The 23,302-nt window shown below is 40.1% G+C and overlaps 1 protein-coding gene across 6 annotated transcripts in view; it reads right to left on the bottom strand.

The window, feature by feature from the left end:
- Fer (FER tyrosine kinase) overlaps nucleotides 1-23,302 on the bottom strand; it is a 373,761-nt gene that overhangs the window by 97,416 nt on the left and 253,043 nt on the right. For all 6 annotated transcript variants that reach the window (XM_037210166.1, XM_037210165.1, XM_037210164.1 and 3 more), the window contains 2 exons: nucleotides 20,863-20,978; nucleotides 18,268-18,362 (listed from right to left, as the gene is read on the bottom strand). In XM_037210166.1, coding sequence (XP_037066061.1) covers nucleotides 18,268-18,362; nucleotides 20,863-20,978 — 211 coding nt within the window. The remainder of the gene's footprint in view (nucleotides 1-18,267; nucleotides 18,363-20,862; nucleotides 20,979-23,302) is intronic.

Raw genomic sequence — 23,302 nt, 5'->3', positions numbered from 1 at the left:
ATAATTACAGTGCTGTTGGGGTCCAGATGGTCTGCAGTTCCTTTTTCACCATGAACTCTGACCCAGATGTGGCCCCAAGACTGCAGGAAGCCTGCACACAGCAGATAAAGCCAGGAAGACTGTCCTCTGGGGCGAAACAAGGCCACCAGGGCAGGGAAGCAGGAAGAAAAAAATCAGGTAAGGAGGTCATAGATACAGTTTGCTCAGGCTCGGCTTGCAATGCTATTTCTAGTAGCTAGCTAAACAATATATAAACGGCAGTGGGAAAAAAACAATTTTACTCTTGAAGTGAGCCCAGAGACTTGTGCCTCTGTCTACCATTGCATTTTGGTTTACTGTTGCTGCTCGTTTCTCCCTGCAAATGGCCATGATTTCATCTTTTTTTTTTTTTTTTTTTTTTTTTTTTTAAATAACCCAATACTCTAGGGAATACCCTGATCACATTTTCTTTAGCCATTTATTGATTAATGAACAACATCTTAGGCTTGTATGAACTTTGCTTCAATAAACAAAGGAGGGCAGACATCTCCCAGAAAACAGATTGTATTTTCTCTGGACACATGCCCAGTGGTAAGATGGTTGGGCCATATGGTAGTTTTTTTTTTTTTTTCTTTTTCTTTTTCTTTTTTCAGTTTTGTGAAACTTTCATACTTAATAGCTAGTTCTAACTCATGGGGTGAGACAATATCTTACTGTGTGTCTGATTTGCATTTAGTTATATTGAACATTTTTCATGGATTTGTTGGCCATTTGGTACATGATCTTTGAGAAATAACAATGTCGATCTCATGTTTAGAGGAGATGATTTGGTTTTGTGATACTGAGTTTCTAGAGTTCCTTATACAGTCTGGATATTATCTTTTGCTGATCAACACTTTGTCAATGTATCCTATTTGATATGTTATCACTCACTCTGCTTCCTTCACTTACTGCTCATTGTCATCCTCAAATGCATTGTTAGGGACTCCAAAGCAGAAAAAAAGATGGAGAAACAATGAGAAGAACTTGAATGCTGAACTCACATGGTGCAATTTCTTAATTATTTGAAACACTTCAAAGTATCAAAGACCTAGCAGATATACTGACTCCTTTTGCTATTGATTTCCAGTGTAAATTAAAATATACACATCATTACAAATGATCATGAACTCATAGGTCAGTTAAACTACAGGTATCTACCAGGTTGAATACTATCCCTAGAATATCAACGTCTATCTCAGGTTTCAGAAAATGATCTTACTTGGGAACATTATCTCTGCAGATGTAACTGTCATATAGTCCTAAGGGCTTAGGGTGACTCCTACAACCAATGACTATTTTGATTTACAGGAGAAAGATTGGACTTCAGAGACAGAGAGAGATTCAGAGAAGAATTAATACGACCACAGAAGCAAAGCTGTACATAAAAATGACGTGGCAGCTCATTAAGAAATGTCATGGCTGAGAAGAAAAGCGAGGTAGAGGTCAGGAACGGGTCCCCTGCAGAGCTCTTAGAGAGCCCACACTTGACGATATCACAAGTCTGCCCCCAGAACTGAGAGGGTGCATTTGTGCTGACTTATGCTAGGTAGTCTTGGTGCCTTGTTACAGCAACCTAGAAAAGTAACCCAGGGATCTGCAGCCACCTTCTCCAAGATTCCCTTACATACTCTTCTCTGAGTCAGCAGGCAGAACAAAGCAGTACTTACTATCACTATGAACTGGAAGGCAACACCCTGGCCTGTCTACTCTTTCCATGCTCATTTAAGAAATAAAAGACTTCGTTTGTGTGAATGTGCAACAACAAACACCATAAAATGTGAAGGCTCAAAGTCCTAGGAACAAACCTAGAAGTGATTTTTCTGAGTTACCACTTCAGACTGTCTTCTGAAACGCAGAGCAACCTGCAAGCCATTGTACAGTTTCCTTTCTCCAGTGCAGGACAGAAAGGTTTTGTTGGCTACCCCTGGGGAGCAGAATACAAAGCAAGCATGCCAGAAAGCAGAGGAGGCTGTATGCATAAACATGGTTCCCACGATATGTAGTGACATTTAAGTTGTTAACATCAAACATTAGTAAATCTTTACATAAACCTGAGTTTAACTATACAAGAGATGTGTGACATGAACCACAAGAATCTTTTTTTTTTTTTTTTTTTTTTTGGTTTTTCGAGACAGGGTTTCTCTGTGTAGCTTTGCGCCTTTCCTGGAACTCACTTGGTAGCCCAGGCTGGCCTCGAACTCACAGAGATCCGCCTGCCTCTGCCTCCCGAGTGCTGGGATTAAAGGCGTGCGCCACCACCGCCCGGCTGAACCACAAGAATCTTCAGCATTAATGTCATTCATGAAAAATTTGGTTTGTAATACAAGTGGCACTTTCAAACCTGATACTTTAGATGCTAAAAGGCCAAATGATACAAGCTCAGAAGGTACAAGCCTCTCATACACACATACACACACACACACACACACACACACACACACACACACAGCTTCTAGTTATTTTGTGTTATTAGTGGAACATAATAAAAAAAATCCTCTAATTCTCTTTCTTACTGTGGTGATATTTTATTTGTGCTGAAATGTGATATTTTACTTGTATGTTAATATAATTATGTTGAGAGGTTCTGAAAATCCACTAATACCCAACATGTTACTCTGGGTTTTTATTTTGTTTTGTTTGTTTTTGTTTTTGAGACAAGGTTTCTCTGTGTAGTCTTCGCTCTCCTGGAACTTGCTTTATAGTCCAGGCTGGCCTCAAACTCAGAGATCCACCTGCCTCTGCCTCTTGAGTGCTGGGATTAAAAGCATGTATCACCACCATCTGGCTACTTTCTGGTTTTTAATTGGAAGGAATAAAAAAGAAATCCAAGTTTTAAAAAGGCTTTAAAAAGATAAGTCTACATATGGTTACAGACTCTTAACATGAGGCATGGTATATTTTAAATATTTTTTGATTTAGTTTACTTTATGGATATGAATGTTTTGCCTGCATATATGTATGTGCCTGGTGCCTGAAGAGTTCAGAAGAGGGTGTTGGATCCCCCAGAACTGGAGCTACATATGGTTGTGAATCATCAAGTTGGTGCTGGAAACTGTAGCCCTATGGGGACAACAACTGTTCTTAACCACTGAGCCATCTCTCCATGGTATATTTTAAAATAGTTCCTTTTCTAGGATCTTAATACATTCTCAAGGACAATAGGAGTGATAAGTGAAAAAATGTGACTTGTATAGAGACAGTCAGACACAAATCTGACTCAAAGAAAAGGCTACTCAAGTGTAGAATCACCAGGGATATCATTCAAGTGTAGAATCACCAGGGATATCATGTGGCTATCACCAACTACTGCCTGCCAGAATTGATATGGTTTGAATTTAACCTCTGTGATACTTTTCCATCACCTGTTATCAGTTGAATCATGGGAAGAAAATAAAATTGAACAAACTCTGGTTAGAAAAACAGTTAAGGACACCCAGGTATGTACCTTTTCTTCAAACTGTACAGATCATGAAAAACAAAACTGAGGAATTCCACCTAGAGGAGAGTAAGAAAATGCAACTAAATGCAGTGGTTCCTGCATTATAACCTGCAACAGAGAAAAGGCACTAATCCAAAGGTATCAAGTTTGAAAACCAGATTTACTGATAATAAATGTATTAATGCCATACAGTCACATGAATTTAATGCATTCTAACTTATAGAAAATATACTTTAGAATTTATGGTAAATATTACCTAAAAAATGAGCCATAAACTGACTATCTAGTAGGTATTTGTATGTAAATAGGTAAACTATAAACATTATATTAAAATTTCAATATAAATGCTGAGCCACACTAAAAGTACATGAAGCAAACTACATTCTATTTAGCTTTTCTGTCTACAATTTCTGTATCCAAGGAATCAATTACCTGTGGACTGAAAATATATTTAACAATATACATTTGGACAAAGCATGAGAAGATTTTTTTTCATTATTAGCCTCTAAAAAATACTATAGAATTATTAAGTCTTAACAGTAATTTTTTTTTTGTTTTGTTTTGTTTTGTTTTTTTGTTTTTTTGTTTTTTCGAGACAGGGTTTCTCTGTGTAGCTTTGCGCCTTTCCTGGAGCTTTCTTGGTAGCCCAGGCTGGCCTCGAACTCACAGAGATCCACCTGGCTCTGCCTCCCGAGTGCTGGGATTAAAGGCGTGCGCCACCAACGCCCGGCCTTAACAGTAATCTTAAGATTGAAATTAAATGTAATTAAATTAAATTAAATGTAACTAATCTTAAGATTGAAATTAAATAGTAGGACATGCACGATGCAAATATTACACCTTTTTAGCCTAAGAAACTAGAGCATCTATGGACATACAATACACGAGGAACCTGGAACCAGCTATTCATGGGTACCCAGGGGGAACTAGGACCATACTTGTACTATAAAGGAACCCTTAACCAATCGCCAAAACATCTTCCTCCTCTGAAAATGCTTGAAATTCTAATATGCTCCTCACATTTTTAACTTTGCTTTCTTTTGTCTAAACCACACAGAAAAGAGTATCTATACTTTTAAATAACTTATTTTTCTCTACTGCTTGTCTCTTTCCAAATCATGACTCTATTCTGGGCGGTGTAACGTTGGTGGTGTAGTGGTGAGCAGAGCAGCTTTCCAAATCATGACTCTAACTCACAGTAACTAAATGTTAGATCAATTCCTTTCTCTACAATTCACCTAAGGGTAATCTTGTTTCCTTAACAGCTGTGTTTACGACCCTTATCAGTAAAACACCTGCCTCACATAGCGCTTTTCCTCCGCAGGGAGAACCTTAAATTTCCTAAGTTTTCTGTCACTAGTAATACCAGAGCTAAATCTCTTCTAAGGGCAGATATACATGCTTAACTCCAAAAACAGTTGGTACAACTCCTCAGTGAACTACAAAAGGAGACGAAAGCTCTCTGTTCAGTAGTAAAAAGGCATCATTTGGCATTTACCAAACAAAAGATGTAGATTGATTGCAAAGGTCCTACCTTACACTCAACAAATGCTTTACTGTACCTAGCACCAGCTCTTCTAAAGAGTTACTGAGGTGCTATCGTAGAATTGTTCAATAGCCACATACATACCTATAGATCAGATAGATAAAACCACCTTTATGCCTGTTCTACATTCAAAATTACAGGGAGCTTAAAAAATGTAGACATTGGGCTGGAGAGATGGCTCAGAGGTTAAGAGCACTGGCTCTTCTTCCAGAGGTCCTGAGTTCAATTCCCAGCAACCCCATGGTGGCTCACAACCATCTGTAATGAGATCTAGTGCCCTCTTCTGGTCTGCAGGCTGAACACTCACTGTATACATAATAAATAAATAAAATCTTAAAAAAAAAATGTAGACATCAAATCTTTCACAAATTGCATTGAGTTTTACATTTTACTTCTTTGGCTAGTAAAGTAATATTCAAATAGACCGCTTATGGTTAATCTTTCTCAAAAGGGTAACTGGCAGAGCTCCATCAACCTTGTCTTGGACAAAGACATTTTGTAAGATCACTGACATCAACATCGTCTCCCTCTTCTGACAATATTGCCTATCTCTGTAATACTGCTGGAACTCTCCTAAACTAAGACTCGAATACTAGTCTTCATAGCCATTCCCACCTCAACTGTTATAATTACTGATAAATTTATCTCCAGTAACAGGGGTTGAGATAGTTTAGCCGAACACTTTATTGTTTAACGCTGCCCTGCATACTCTAGTTTGCTCTAGTCCCAACACATCTCAGGAACTGCTATTCAATTCACTCCTACTTACTCTGAGAGCTTTGAGTTTGCTTCAAACCACCTGTAACTACCTACTGGTCTTCTAAACTTGGTTTGACCATTTCCTACTATCAACTGAGTGTATCACCTATGATTCTGATTGGACCATCTGCCTCCCAATTTCCTTCCTCTTACACATATTTTTATATTGCATTTTAAAACCACATTATTTTATATATTTCTAGCTGAATTTGATGAAATATATAGTCTGTGGAAAGCTGCTGTAATTCTACTGTTTATGTGTATGTAGCTTTTCCTAAAGAATCTAAAATGTTCACATTTGCAAATATACTGATTTACGAATTAGTAGCACCCACTCAATTAAATAAAAATTTAAATGCCACTAATTCTCTAACAGGAGTATCCAACGTTTTAACACTGTGATATGACATCGCCACCTACAAAGTTCAGGCTAGGGAACTGTGAAAACAAGTGACAAAAAAAGTCACAAAATTCTCATAGTATTTTAATCAAGGTTTCCAACTTAGTGTTGGCATAGCATTCACAGAGATCTTTGACGTCATGCGGCAGGCCTGGGTTGGATATGCCAAAGTGAGAAGAAATAAAGAACTTCAGATCATTTATAGTATATTTATAGTATTTAACATTCTGCCTCAACAATCTAAGCTCAAATGCTTTGTAAACACTGACAGATTTCAAAACAGCTTGCAACATCTATCATGAATTACCTGGGCACAGGAATCTAACTGCCCAGTGAACTGAAAACATAATCTATATTTCAGTTTGTGTGCCTCAGTTACTTTTATACTGCTATGATGAAACACCATGACCAAAGCCAACTTGGGGAGGTGTCTTAGCTAGGGTTTTACTGCTGTGAGGAAACACCATGATCATGGCAATTCTTATAAAGAAAAACACTTAACTGGGGCTGGCTTATAATATAGAGGTCTAGTCCATTATTGTCATGGCAAGAAGCATGGTGGCATGCAGGCAGATAGGGAGCTGGAGAAGTAGTTGAGAGTTCTACATTGGCAGGCAGCAGGAAGTGAATGCCACACTAGACCTAGCTTGAGCATCTGAGACCTCAAAGCCTGCCCCACAGTGACACACTCCAATAAATGCCACACCTCCTAATAGTGTCACTCCCTATAGGCCAATCATTCAAACACATGAGTCCATGGGGCCACTCCTATTCAAACCACCACAGAAGGAAAGGGTTATTTGGCTTACATATCCAAAATGATAGTTCCCAGAAGGAAGCCAAGGCAGGAACTCAAACAGGGCAGGAACCTGGAGGCAGGGGCTGATACAGAGGCCATGGAGGAGTGCTGCTTACTGGCTTGCTCCCCATGGCTTGCTCAGCCTGTTTTCTTATAGAACTCAGGACCACAAGCCCAGAGGTGGCACCACCAACAATGGGGTGAGTTCTTCCTCATTAATCACTAATTAAGAAAATGCCCTACAGGTTTGCCTACAGCCTCATCTTCTGGAGAAATTTTCTCAACTGAGGAGGTTGTCTCCTCTCAGATGTCTACAGCTTTTGCCAAGCTGAAAGTAGCCAGCCTCAGGACAGATTATTTCAGCAACAGTAACTACTGTAATAAGAATCTAGAATGTCAAGCTGATGCCGTGCTGTTTGAACATTTAACTATAAGGCTATAAAGCTGTGAGTCGTAAAATGGGAACTAAAACTGACATGTGGCTCCCAAGTCACAGTGGTCATGTTTCCACTGGCAAAACTCAACCACAAGCACGACACTTTCTAAGTGATAATGTGAGTGCATCAAAAGTGCACAGAGGATTCCAGAGTCATCAACGACAGCTGAGGATGCTGAAATGCTTTGAGATGGGATGATTCCCCCACTGGACTGCGGTTTTCTAAAGAAACCTGACTTCATAATCACATAACCTGGGATGAAACATGCCTAATCAAAGAAAAAACTACCCAGAGATAAGAAAATAGAGTTTCTGGTATTCTTATTCATAAAGAGTAAAATGCCCTTGTCCACCACCATACTACCCTGAATAAGCCTGGCCATCTTAACAAAGAGTGGGGCCACTGTTTAGCTCATGGCTTCATAGGGGTTTACTTGGCTACCTATGAACTCATATCTGATAGATATCTATGCTCTCTCAAAATACTGTCAAGGCTTTGAGAAGCACAGCTCATAGGCTGCCATGATCTATTCTAGAAATCTCTAGAGTTAGGATGTGAGAGTATTGATACTTTCCTTCTAAAGGTAAAAAAAAAAAAAAGTAATTCATAAATCTTTCCTATATCGTATCTATTTAGATATTCAAGAGTATAATTTAGTCACAAATATGACAGGAGATATAAATATACAAAATTTTTACTGAAGCATTCTTCATTATCAAGTAGAGCATAAACAGATATATGTATCTGTTGAGAATAAAAGCCAACTTTCTATCATATGTATGGTCTTTCAGAGAGAATTGTGTTGCAATCAGCAAGGCTGTCAGGGCAGAGTCATCCTAGCCCTTTGACATGAGACACAGAATTCCAGGATTAGGAGTCTTTCCTGCAGAGTTTGCTCTTGCTTTAGATCCAGTCCTCCTCCTCTAAGACCCCTGTGCTCCCTTTAGGACGGCAATGCATGTTCTATGCCACTGCATGTTAGAAGAATGTAATTTGCTGTTGATTTTACAGGTGGTTACAATTAAGAGATTGAGTTTCAGAAGACTCAGACTGTGAAAGACTGTGGGGACTTTTCAAGTTGGACTAAATGCACTTTGCATTATGATATGGCTACAAGCCTCTGGGGGCCAGGGAGTGGAATGTGGTGGTTTGAATGAGAATGGCCCTCATAGACTCATTTGAATGCTTGGTTCTCAGTTAGTGGAACTTCTTGGGAAGGATTAGGAAGTTGGTCTTGTTAGAGGAGGTGAATTGCTGGAGGAGGGATTTGAGATTTCAAAACACTCACACCATTCCCAGTTAGCTCGCTCTGCCTCATGCTGTGGCTCCGATGTCAGCTCCCCAGTACTGCTCTAGCATCATGCCTACTACCCTTTGGAGGTGTAAGCCCCAAGTAAGTGCTTTCTTTCCTTTAAAAATAAAATCTCTGTGATATTTTGGCAAGTACAAAAAAAAAATACCAAATGCAAAAAAAAGTATATGGTAAGTGGTCATTGGCATTAAACAAGGAGAAAGATACATATAGTTCCCATTTATACAGAAAAACAACAGCGAGAACATACAATCCTTTGAAAACCTTTTGAGAGTATGTCTCCAGGAAGAGAGATCATGCCAAGAGGGAATGGCATCAGCTACGGCAAACAGGCCTTCACTGTGACCCTGAGTACGCTGCGAATGTCAAGGCAGTCATCACTCTACTACCTAAAGTACCGCAAAGGGAAGAAAAGCCAACTGCTTCCCCTCTTCCTGTCTGCCCTTCCAACCTTCTCTGCAGCGGGTCTCTCCCACTTCCTGTCTACCCTTCCAACCTTCTCCCCGGCGGGTCTCTCCCACTTCCTGTCTGCACTTCCAACCTTCTCCGTAGCGGGTCTCTGCAGCCTTTCTCTGCTCAGCCACTCTACTCTTCTTCCTCTTCGTCAACACAAAGGCCTTCCATGCTCTCACACATTCTGCTCATGGCAGCCATGTGCTGCCCTAGCTCTGTCAAAGCTAGAGAACCTGTACCCTCCAGGTCTCAAGGTAAATGCCATCTTCTCACAGAAGTGTCTGTGGCCCTGAAACAAGGTGCCAGCACTTTTTGGCCTTTTCCCCCCTTTTACGTAAAATTTAAGAGTGATTGTTAAAGATATGTCTCTCTCATCTCACTACAGTTCATCAACGGAAATAGTCATAGATGTATTTTGCATGGAATGTATATGCTACTCACTAAGTGTTTACCATTTAAGTAACTAGCTCATATCTGAGAATAAGTTTATAAAGGGTACCAAGTCTTTTTAAAAAGAGCACATTACTGAATATCAAAGTCATTCAAATATAGGGCAATACAAGTATTTCAATTAAAAACTATCACTGTATGTCCTGGGTTATATTTAATTAAAAATGACTAGTTTTGATTATTTATTATATGATTATATTATTTGATTATTTATTATATGATAAATATAGAATGTTATAAAAAGAACAATAAGTCCCATTGTGTTATTTCTCCATTAGTTAGAAAGAGAAATATGAAGTAAATAATTTAAATGATTGTTTGAACTATTGTCATGTGGTATATAGTCTATAGGAAAAGCTTTTAAAGCATTTTTAGAGATGTTAAGAAAAGCTTCACAAAGCTAAGAATTAGGGTGTTTTTTCCTATCATAAAATGGCATAAGAATATTAAAGTAATTAACTGTAGGGAGGTGGGAGGATTTCTGCTTTAATTTACAATACCCAACAGGAAAACAGCAATTCACATACTTGTTAATAGCAAGTAGCATGTTAGAGGTAAAGTCATAGAAGTCTGTATCAACAATCTAGAGAACACAACTATACAGACACATGTAGACAAGTCTGCAGCAGTCACTAGGCCGGCCTGTCTTAGGCATGGACCTCTTGGGTTACACAAATTTTTGTTTTCACTTGAAGGTACATTCTGCCGTTTTCCAAATGTAATCTCTCTAGTCAAGACTTCACTTTCTAAGGGGTTTACTAGACACTCCAGCACAGCTGTGTCAGGAATTGCTGTGCACATCTATAAATAGCAGCAATGACAATCCACTTCAGTTCTACAGGAAGTGCAAACGAAGGTCAATAAAGGCAAAGATATCTCTACATATGCAGATGTTATCATAGTGACAGTTTCCAGTATTATTTCCTCATTTCCAATGACAACATGTCACATAAAGTGCAAACCTCACAATGCTTTTGTAGAGACGGGGGTTTCATGTTATTTAGCGTCTAAAAATCTCTAAGAAGCAACCAAATGAGGAGAGAATAAATATGATCAGAGACCTCCTGAAGAAAAGAAAGAAGAAAACATTGATTTTTCAGAAGTAATTAATCTTGCTAGGGACAAAAAGCAGGAAGCAACTAGAATACCAATAACATCCTGTAAGTTTTCTCAAAGCTATGAAAGAGAACACAGCAGTAAGAATATGCACGTGCTGTCCACCTAACACAATCAAGGGGTCTGGGGGACCTTGAGAATCTTCCACAGGATTCATATGACATGGATGAAGGTTCTATTCACATTCTTTCCCTTGGCAGCTGAAAAGGAAAGTGGGAACCTGTGTTCATTTCAAAGTAGATCTCACAAATAGCTCAAACTCATATACATCCTCACTCTGATCTTCAAGGTTTTGCTTATGAACCCCATTCCTCCTGCACCTCATCTCCTGACACTTTTACTTCATCCTCTCTCCTCTTCCAGATGCTCCAGTAGCCAGGGATGCTCAGCTGCTGAAACCCATCTGCTTAGGTCCCTCACTGTTCATCAGCTTTTACTCAACTGTCTCACCCTTACTGAGGTCTCTGGAACCTTGACAGGTCTACACTTCCTATCTACTTCCATGCACTGAATCGACTGCACACTTTATCTATCTCCTGTCCCAGGAGAACAAGGTCTTACATTTCCTTTTTGTAGAAGTCTTTTTGGTCAGTTTTGTTCCACATTTGCTATACCATAGATATATGGTTACTGAATGTCTATGGTATAGCAAATGTGGCTGAAAGATCAACAGAGCCCCTAGTTATAAGAGCATTTCAATAACATCCAACTGAAAGAATACTGGAGGTCAGCAACTGACCTCCATAAATATTAATACATAAGGTCCATGTCTTTGACAAAAATTGAGAAAATTTTTCTTTAATATGGTTTCTAAATACAGGCACTATTTCACAAAGGGGATATAAATTACAGATAAAGGGAAGAGTAGATGCTCCCTCTGCTTGCCAAGCCCAGCCCAGGGCCTCAGCTCCAAGAACATGCCAGCAAAAGCATCAGAACAGGATAGGATGTATGCTGAAAACTTCATGGGAGTGGGACCTATTAGGAGGAGCCATCCTGAGCTCTGAGACCTGCCTTTCTCTCAGCTTCCCGCTGGATCAGCATCACAGCAGGTGAGGCTGGTCATTTCTTCAAGAAGAGATGAACACAGGGACCAGAATATTCACACTCCGCTCTTTGTTGCCAAGAGCATCCTTTCAATGTCATGCCAGGAGGCCACTTCTGCTGACAGGTGAAACTCATGTTCCCAGGAGAATGATCAAGAAAAAGTCATTGGCTTTCATCTGCAGCCTGCTGAGTGCTGGCTTCATGTGCCCCTCCCCCCCACACTTCCTAACTTTGGATGAGCTCTTTCCCATCTATTTAACATACCATTATTATTTTAAAGGCTCATTACACTATACTCTTGGGTAGTGTTTGAGGCTAGATGGACAGACAGCTTCCCCTACTCACATGTGTTTGAGTTTTTACTTTTAAATAAAATGACCATATTAAAATGTAAGGAAGAACAGTACTAGGGTAACTTTACTGCTGAAGAGAGGCTTTTGTCTGGTGTCCACATAACAGCATCTGAGTGAGTACCTACAACATGTCAGTGAAAGCAAACAAAGAAACAGCATGCATGCACATTCACGTTCACCTTTCGTTGAATGCAGTGTGTATTAAAAACAACTCCTGTTCAACTAAGTTTAAAGATTCTAATAGGACCAGCAGGCATTCCCAGAAGAATATGCATTACATAGATTACTGGGGAAAACTATTTGTTGGTGAAATAAGCCAATAAAACTTCATTTTATATGAAGGTCTTTTTTTTTTTTTAAATTTCACCTATTTTGACCAAAATTTATCAGTTTTTATTTACATCAAAATAAGTGGGCTGTCATTAATAAAGCAATTTTAATTATTTAAAATATCATTTGAAGGCTTATTTATCTCTGGCAAGTCTCAGACTTCTCGAAGTATAATTACGAACACATAAAATGATAAAGCTCATTAGAACACTGAGGAATGCTTATTTGTGCAGAAGGACGCATATGTAGTCATAACTCCCACACTGTCTTTTCAATCAAGGATCTTCAAGTACCATTAAGTCATTCTGAGAACAGGAGCTCGGAGCAAGGGTAGCACAGAACACATCATGCTGCTCACCACACCAGCTGCCTCCGCGAGGGCGCTGCCTACTCACAGGCACACCCGCCTCGCCAGAGCACAAAGCACATGAGTAATGCAGATGCACACAATGCTCTGCTTCCAGGTCCTTGGTGCTCATGGTAACACCAGCACCTGCCTCTTTAGACCTTCCCAGACTCGCAATGCTTTTCTTCTCTTGACATCTTTGGCATTTTATGCATCCTCTGGAAAACACCACCCACTAAAGAAGGGCGTGGTCACTAGGAGGGAGCAGCAGGCTCAAGAACAAGACAGAGGCAGGGGTGGGATGCCAACAGGCTCTTGATTATGTCAGCATGTGTGAGAGCTGCTGATCCCCGCAAAGCTGGCCGCTTTCAACTACTTCATTCGGGTTTGCATTAGGCTGCTAAGCAGCAGGCAAAGGAGATATGGGCTAAAAGATGCCATCCACTGAAGATGACTGCAAACATCTCGTGTTCTATCGCAAGTATCAACTGTGACATTAATAATGGCAACAGGGCACACTCACACCTGGATTATAAAAATCAGGCAAATATGTAATTTACAGTATCAGTTAACAAGTAAAAGAATCATTTAGTCTCTCAAATTGAAATCTTCAGTGTTTATATTAATATAGATCATTATTAAATCTGCTCTACCATATACAAAAAAAAAGTAAAATAAATTCCACAGAGTTAGGTTTTTTGTTTATTTGTAACATTAAAACCTTCAGACCGATATGGTAGCTCAGGCCTGTAATCCCAGCACTCTAGAGGCAGAGGCTGGCACACTAGTGAGTATGAGGCCAGCATGGTCTACAGAGTGAGTTCTAGGCTTGCCAGGGCTACATGGGGGAAACTCTATCTCCAAACAACCAGAAACTTAATGTTTTATATAAACATTAATTTGAGAATTCCTTTCCTCTCCTTCTTCTTGTCTACTGAGGAGTGATAGTCAACCGGCATTAGGTAATTTTATGGGAGGAAAGACACCCCTTAGTCCCTGTCAGCAGGGTTTGCCCTTTCTCTATGAAGAGAGGAAGAAACAAGTATCAGGCCAGCATCCAGGGCCAAATGTTGGGACTGAGTTACCAAGTAACCTGCAGCTGTAGTGCCAGTAATTTCTCAGCTAAATTCACAGGTGTGAGGGCACATGACTACAATTGATAATGTTACAATCAAATGAAAATAATAAATTTCAACATAAAGAAGAGTAAAATTCTTACTTTTTAAAATAATTTACTCTTTTGGCAAAAAAAAAAAAAATTGTACTGAAACTTAACTGCAGAAACGACAAAGCAGAGTAATTCAAAGGAGGGACTGTGGAAGTGAAAGGTTTCTCCGGAAGCTGGACAGTGCTTATGAGCGGGTATTGTCTGGATGCCTAACCCAAATATTCAGACAACAAAAACCAAATGAATTCGCTTTTCTCTTATAAATCATACTATTAAGCTGAGGTATATTTTCATAATGTCCAAAACCTTCATAAAACTCTACAATAATCCTAAGAGTTTTAAAGCTATAAAGCTATAGCTCATCTTTTTGTTGTTGTTTTAATCCCGAGTGCTGGGATTAAAGGTGTGCGCCACCACCGCCCGGCAACTATAACTCATCTTTAAATTCAGTTAACTCTGTGGGTTTGTCCAGGGCCATGTGTCTGTGTGACCTGAGAACCAATATTCAATCACTTCAGGAAGACATGAATTCAAGAGAAGGGCGAGTCGCCAAATCGAGTGAGGAGGTCTTCCAGCCTTCCTTCCTAAACTGCTGTACTTGGTGGTTCAGACTCCAGCTGCTGCCTGCTGTGCTGTCTGCGACGGTGCGGACCTGACGTGGACATTCAAACAAGCAACAGGGGCCCGGACTCTAAGCATTCCTTACGTCCATCATTTGTCAGAAACCAAAACGAAACCCTCCTCTGCTTCTGAATTGCAAAACAAGGGTCATCTATCCTAAGGCTTCCTACTTCTGTGATTGCTGCTCCCATGGCCATTTAGAATTGACCTCTGGTTTTCCTTCCCCAGCAATCAGGAAACAAGCAGGTAAAGGATTCATAACTCAAGAGATGATGTAAATGAATGCAGGGATATCTTGGAATATTCACTTTAAACTGGAATTCTCAAATACTTACACTCTGAAGTGTTAGTTTGGTACAAGCTGTATTTGGGATTTATGATTCCTGAGGGCTTATTTATCTGACAAGAACACGGACACTTAAAACCTTTGCAGATACATTTTAGAAAGCTTGCACACTGGACACTTGCAAAGCAGTTACTAAGCTTGTTTGAAATGGAGACAACAAAAGCATAGGTACAACAGACGACAATGTCAATCAAAATGTCAACTGTAAAATATTAGGCAAAAGTATCTCTCTCTCTCTCTCACACACACACACACAAAGCAGGATAAAAACTATTTGGGGGAATGAAGGGGGAAAATGAAGATGGAGAAGTCAGGGGAGAGAAAGAGGGACGAATGTAAGGCACAACAATATGCATGAAAACGTCACATTATTTTGGCCGGGCAGTGGTGGCGCACGCCTTTAATCCCAGCACTCGGGAGGCAGAGCCAGGCGGATCGCTGTGAGTAAAAACAAACCATTATTCTGTATGCTAAGGAAAAATAAAAAAAAGTGGATTAATCTCACAAAATTACACTGCCTACAAGACTTCTGAGAAAACAATAAATACACACAAAGGTTTAAGAAACACTGACTGATGGGGCAGGCAGTGGCCCAGCGGCTGACCGGGGTTGGAGAAGAGCCAAGGAGGAACGCAGACAGCCATGAGAGAATCGGAGGGTGACAGACGGGCTCACTGCCAGGCTGTGGTAAAGCTTTCAAAGGCTTATATAAATGTCAGTAAATACATATTTTATGCACACTAGTCTGTATTGTGCATCAAACACCTCCCATTAAGCCAGGTTTTAAAATGAAAGGAAAGGGAAAAATTCATGGGTATAAGAAGTGAAGATGTTTAGCAGTTATTTTCTCAAAAGTGAAGAGAGGGTCACTCTTTAAAGAAAAAGGCTGATAGGCCTGTGATAAAAAAAATCTCTTAAATTAAAATTAAAATTTGCGAAAACATGCTTTTGCTACCATGAGCGTGAGTGTCCCCACTAGTTTCTAGTAAGATTACGTGAGACATTAATGAATGTGCTCTTTGGATACTATATAATGATTGTGTCACTATTAGAAAGATCTGTATTCCCTAATGACCCAATGTTTTCCAAATGACTCAATCATAATGCTGCAGAGTCATGCATGAGCAAAGGGTACATTTTAATTGCATATCAACCAATGGACTTAATATAACCTTGAATGAAAAGCTCATTAATAGAGTTTTAGTTTCCACAATTCAACTAGTCTTTAAGAAAATGTAGCAAAATCTACTGTGGTAGGCGGGACTGAAAGATGCTGTCCCAACATGTCCCACTGTGACCTCAGGATCCTAGAGACATTAGGCACCACTCTCATCAATCAGTTCGGTCATATGGCAGAGCTGACCGTCACACAGGGAGGTTATCTAAGTGGACAGATCTCATCACATCAAGTCCACAGCTGGTAAGTGTAAACCCGAGCAGTCTAATACCAGTGAAGTGTCAGGCATGGCAAACATGTGCTATGAGGATGCACAGACCTGTGAGAAGGAGCTGAGATACAGAGCTGAGAACCACTGGTAGTGCAGACAGGATTTTGCAAATGCCTAAGCAATCCTGATGGTAGATTAGTCTCAAAAGTCCCCAGTAAGAACTCAGTCTCACGTTTTAACATAGTCTTTCGAAAATCCAGTCAAGGTTCACCTTCTAATGGACTCTACGGTGAGGTAGTGAATGAGGTACGGTAAGCTCCTAGACTACAGAAGTGTGTTAGGAGCTCCACACATGTCAAGGCAAAGCAGGCATCAAGCTGAACGAGTCACACGGCTGAGTGTATCTCCAAGGAAGTTCAGGAGAGTGGAAAGTGCTTGAGTACTGTTTGCCAAACAAAGAGAAAAAAGCAAAGACAAAGGAAGCAGGCACAGAAAGTCAAATAAATACTGGCCAGATAAACCACAGCAATTTGACAAAAAAAGAATGCTTTACAGTGACGCCAAGAGATGGGGAGAAGTGATTGGTGATTGTGAAACAGTAACATCACCACAAGTTAAACAGACAGAAAAAGTCAAGACATGAGCAAGTGCTGCGGCCCAGGAAGAGCACTGGCCCGATGTCTAGAAGACATTCACTGTCGTACTGTGTCCAAAGCAGCACATTACATCTGTCACTGCATGCATATGTGCCTGGCTACGGTACATGACTGTCTTTGGTTTTATTCAGCTCATGTCTGCCATCAGAACCTTGCACCAATGCTAACCAGAGTCACTTCAAGTTTGGCCCACCTCCCAAACCGAAGCTCTTTAGTAGCATTTCTTACTAACCAAGAGCTTCCTCTGCACCTACACAAATGTCAGCATGTATCTGTTTAAACATCTGTTCTAATAATAACTATACACTATTCAATTGTTCCTAAGTTTTTAGACTGTGCTCATTCATGTACAGGTCATGCCAGCATTCTGTACACCTACCACAGACAGTGCCGTTTCCATAAAGTTAGTGGCAATCTATGTGTGCTGCAGTTACCGTTGATAGCTAGAGTATTTCGGTAGCAAGCAGAGCAGTGAGATAAGACAGGATGCTAAGCCGACAGTGGGAACATTCTACCGGCCATATTCGCCAGGGAATCCACAACACTGGGTTTACTCTAAGGATCTGAATTACAGTTACAAATAATTTTCATATTCGTTTAACCTTCTTTTAAAGTAAGTGAGGTAGACACTACCAGGGCAAAGCAAACCCTTTTTGGTTACAAAGCACTGTAAACTGTATCAAGATCAAAGTTTATCTCTGCACAACAGGGAGAAAGACAACAAGAAAAACTTTAAGCACACTATGTCAGTTTGAGGTTGCCCATGCTTGTCGCTACAAGTTGTTAAAGAATGCCAGGCATGAAAGTGTCCCGAGAAGACTCCGAGGGAGCTCACCCTTGTATTAGCCACACAGGAAAGCAGCCCAGAACCCACAAGTGACAGTGAAGCCCGTGAGATTTCAAAAAGAGAATGTGTGGAGATGGACACTGACTGACACACAAAGACGAAATGTCAGACGGTTCTTACACTGCAGTCACGTGATACTAATACTCAGCGTCTCTAAGCTTTTCACACACAACCATTCTATATAACTGAACTCCATGTGTAACTACACTCAAAGAAATCTGTCTCAAGAAGTGTTGGCTGACATTTTCTAGAAAACAGAAACATGTTAGGGCCTATAAAAATATTGAGTATATATGCAGGCTTTGTTATCAGGAAATAGTTATGCAAAACTCCTTAGAAACTTTATAAGGAAATATCAAAGAGACTGAAAATAAAAATGCAATTAAACCATTATATCAAAATGCCATCAAGTAAAGCTCTCAAATAGCATTACCTGGGACCAGTTCCATAATGATGTAGACAGGTTGTCTCTGTGTGCACACGCCTATAAGTTTGACAATATTGGGGTGATCATATTGCTTGAGAATTCTAGATGAGAAAAAAAGTATAAACTTATCAGTTGAATAAAAAAAGCTTTAATTTGTGATCATTATCATAACAGTGTGTGCAATCAGAATATACTTTAATCATAACTCAATGTAAAAAATATCAGTATGACCTGAAGTTCTGGTGAGATGCATATCAACAGGTATTGATAAATATGGGCAGCATAGCACAAATGCAAATGAGCTGACCATCCTTAAATATTTATTTAAAAATTGGAACCAACTCTGATGCTTAATCATCAGGCTAATTAGGAATGACACATGGAATTCACTTCAAAACATCTAGTCATCCTCCAATCATCCCACACTGGCAAATGTTAGACATTACTTCACAACATGGTAGGTTTCAGAGGGCAGAAACAAAAGTTTTTCAAAAATGGGCTAACAGAAGTGATCAAATGAAGGAGTTTCAACCTAGGATGAGGCTGAATTGCTGCGGAGTTAGTTTAGATAAACACAATATTTCAGTAGAGGTTACACAGTAAGAATCGATCCTTAGCAGGACATCAGACATGAGCTAAAAATAGATTAAATCTCTTAGACCCCCTTTTTACCCTGGCATTATAACTCACTCCTATGGGAAAACTGCCACATTCTTTCCTATGAAAATGAAAAGAATAACTAGAGAAAAAATGTATTTGTGCATACACAAATAAAGAAGGACAAACTTTAAGAAAAACATTTACATTTTAGATTTAAAATAATGATTTATAAATGAAAATCAACTAGGAAAAATTCTAGAGATAAAGAAAATACTGTCAATGACTTACAAAATTTCTAATAGAAATGAAAAGTCAACTTTCAACAATATTTGACTTTAATACAAAATGTTCCTGGGCAGTGGTGGTGTACACCTTAAATCCCAGCACTCACAAAGAAGAGGCAGGAGGATCTCTGTGAGTTTGAGGCCAGCTTGGTCTACAAAGAGGGTTTCAGGATAGTCAGGACTACACAGAGGAACCCTGTCTCGAAAAACCAACAAAACAAAACAAACCAACAAATAAAAAAAAAAAAACCCAAACCAAAATGGCATTTGTAAGGTTGGAAGACAGTAATGAGGAAACCGCACAGAACAGCCAGCTCCACGATGTAACAGGTGTGTAAGGAGGAACACTCAGCAGCCTGAGTGCACAGCTCCACGATGTAACGGGTGTGTAAGGAGGAACACTCAGCAGCCTGAGTGCACAGCTCCATGATGTAACGGGTGTGCAAGGAGGAACACTCAGCAGCCTGAGTGCACAGCTCCATGATGTAACGGGTGTGCAAGGAGGAACACTCAGCAGCCTGAGTGCACAGCTCCATGATGTAACGGGTGTGCAAGGAGGAACACTCAGCAGCCTGAGTGCACAGCTCCACGATGTAACGGGTGTGTAAGGAGGAACACCCAGCAGCCTGAGTGCACAGCTCCATGATGTAACGGGTGTGCAAGGAGGAACACTCAGCAGCCTGAGTGCACAGCTCCATGATGTAACGGGTGTGCAAGGAGGAACACTCAGCAGCCTGAGTGGACAGAATCTACATTTCTAATACCAAATTTTGTAATTCCAGTTAAAAAGAAATGAAACCTTTCAGTTTACAAAACAATCACAAGTTAATAAGTAAGAAAAATGTTTTGAGGCAATGTGAACCATCACATTCCACCCTGCTAAAAATGCCTGCTAACTGCCCATGGAATTTCCAATAATGGACATGAAAAGACTGCAACTCCTCAGACAGTATAAGAACTTAAGATTTAACTTTACTCCATGGATCCAGACATATTTAGACTCTGACTAGAGATGTACATGAAGACATCTACGCCATGAGCTCAGTCCCTCTCTCTGTCGTCTCCCCTGACCTTACCACCCACCCAACATTCCATTCCTCTCCCCCATATTTGTACGTTCAATTATATTTTCAGTTTTTAAATATGTAATTGGCATACTTAACTATCTGCAGAACGGGGATAGGTAAGATGGATCATTTAATTTTAGTTAACAATATAAGATAGAGACGTCACCTTAGAAAAGAAAGGGTTTTTAACAAATGCCAGACACAAAACAGAAAAGAAATCAGAGATTCTTGGGAAAGGAATCAGATTTTTAATACCCAGCAAGAGTACAAGATATGTAAATATAGCTAAAGGTATACAAGACGTGCATTTAATAATGTTTTATTACAAATATAACTACAGCATTGCATATAAAAACATATGTGTGGTAAAATAAAGAATGCTGCAATATTTTCAGGACCTGGAGAATAGGCACACTGTTGGTGCCCCATTGCTAGCCTGCTTGATTGGTCTGCAGGCTAGCTCAAACCAGAGACAGCTCCTACACCATCAGAGTGCTCACTCCGGAAGGTTCCAGAAGTGCTGACTTCTACTTCAGCAAATCACAGCTTAGGAGATGTTTTGAAACTTACCTCATAGCAAATTTCATACAGCAGAATGACAATGCTAAAGGATTATAAACACACATTTTGTATTATTTTAAAGAACTCACTTGGCTTCCTGTAAAAACTTGATTTTTAATTCCTGAGGAAGATCTTCTTTGCACGTTTTAACAGCAACAGCAGTTTTATCCTTTAGTGTCCCTTTATATACTTCACCAAAATTACCCTGGAAATAAGAATATAAGCATTGTTTGGCATGTTTGACAGCCCATAAATCTTTGCTAAAAATTCAAGAAAGCACCAAATGAAGTACTGTGAGTTAACCAAACTACTGTGCTGTTCATTCCCAGCTCTGGGTTGTCATGAGGATGGACGTCAGTCCTCCACATTACCATAAGTTAATCTTTGGCTTCAGCAAAAGGAGAACTCGACATTAACTTAACACGGCCTTAAGTATGTAGGCTTTCTTCCACCAACTACTTTATGCCTTAAGTACTGTATTTTATTAAATTAAAGATCACCCTGATTATAGAAAGAGCAAAGATTCTGAGAGGAAACTGCTGGCATTGATCCTACCAACCATGTCTTCTGTAGAAGTAGGTTGTCGAGCCGGGCGTTGGTGGCGCACGCCTTTAATCCCAGCACTCGGGAGGCAGAGCCAGGCAGATCTCTGTGAGTTCGAGGCCAGCTTGGGCTACCAAGTGAGTCCCAGGAAAGGCACAAAGCTACACAGAGAAACCCTGTCTCGAAAAACCATTAAAAAGAAAAAGAAAAAAAAGAAATAGGTTGTCGACCAAGGTGGATAGCAGCTTACTCGAGCATCACTATCACCAATGGTGAACCAATATTCATCACACGTACGGACACTGCTAACTTCCCTCTATAGCTAGCATCTACTTTGATATGTATACCTTATAGACAATGTGCGTAGGAAGAGAAGAAATCCACACTCCAGGGAAGATCAGCATGACTATCACCCTCTCAAAGAGCTAGTTTTCAGCACTCCCTAGGTTATTACTGTCCTGGGTTCTTTTAATTCCCAGCGTTGAGACCTGGTCCTTCAGCTCTTTCCACTCTCCCTCATCATGGCTGTCACCTACTGAAAGTACTTTCCTTTGCTCACCAGCCCTTTGAACTCAAGTGTCACTGTCTCTCTACCCACTCAAACATGGCTAAAGACCTTAGCCCTGCTGCTGAATTCACTGCAAATTCACAAACAAAGACCTTTAAGGGTCTCCACTGCGGCTTGGCTACTTTTTCTAGATCATTTGAAACCCCAGTCTTTTGGACAACTGGTTCACCCTCTACGCTTTTTTCAATACTCCCTTCATTCTTAGCTGATGATGTCACTTCTGGAACAAAAACAAAATAAAAGAAACCTCAAAGTAATCTCCCTGGAGTTATGGACTCTCAGTGGCATATCCACCTACCATCTTTGTTCCTGAGTTACAAAGGCCATGTTGTGTTTATGTGTAAACACTGTGTGTTAATATTCCACTGTGAGCATCACATGCTGTCCTTACATAGCTGTAGCAATTCATAACACTCAAATCCTAAAGCCTTCAATGAGCTCTTTCCCAGCTACAGACCAAGATGCCATTCTTCTACAAAGTAACTGACCATACAGCCACCATGCCTTGGCTTCCTTTGCAGCAGAGTCAGACTTACAGGCCTCTCTTAAACTACCCTGATTGGGTGGTAACAAGATTGCCAGCCATCACCACTGGCATCTTGCAAACCCAGCACTTAATTCTCAGCACCGCCCCCCTACACACACACACACACACACACACACACACACACACACACACACACACGCGGCAGGAGTCTCGACTCCCTGGCTTAGCTTCTCTGATTCTCAGCCCCTGACCCCAGGCAGCAGCCTCCACTCCCCTCTTAGTCTCTAAGGTATAGTAACAGTTCCTGGTTTTCTGCCTTCCTAATTGGTTACTTTCTTCAACTCCCTCTGAGGACTGCTTTTTCTTCTCCTAGCCTCGTGGTGCTGGGATGACCAGGGCTCAGTTCTTACCCTCTTCTTTAGCCAGGCCCACTCTCAACTACTATTCTGGAACAGTCATCTTGTTTAACCTCGGCACTTGTTAGTCAACTGGCTTTCCTCACTGTCATGCAGAAATCTAATAGATTAGAACATTTTCTCTAATTAAAAATATTTTTCTTAGTATTGAAAAAATCTGTCCTTGTAAACACAGTCTACTTCAGTATTTTAGTTTTGAATTAAATTTACCATTTAATTGTATTTTCAAGGAAATTAGTTTCTCTGTAGTAAGTTTGGACCAAACTGCTTCAGTTGGGTTACTCAAGCATTTCTATTATCGTATTTAAGACTATTTCCTTCTGCATTAGGAGAGCACTCAGAGTAAACCGAGCTGCTCTTTTAGTTTAGGTTCTTTAGAATTAACTCATAGAAATGTATTAGCAAATAAAACCTGTTTTACAATAGCAACTTGACACTTCCACTTGGAGAAGGCATGTAAATAAATAACAAGTGCTAAAAGTCTTACAAAGGTGAAGACTTCACAAAGGGCCTGT

Source organism: Peromyscus leucopus, chromosome 13 (assembly GCF_004664715.2).
Source record: "Peromyscus leucopus breed LL Stock chromosome 13, UCI_PerLeu_2.1, whole genome shotgun sequence".
Lineage (NCBI taxonomy): Eukaryota > Metazoa > Chordata > Mammalia > Rodentia > Cricetidae > Peromyscus > Peromyscus leucopus.
Note: the sequence above shows the minus strand (reverse complement) of the source record. Positions and strands in the feature narration are given on the sequence as shown.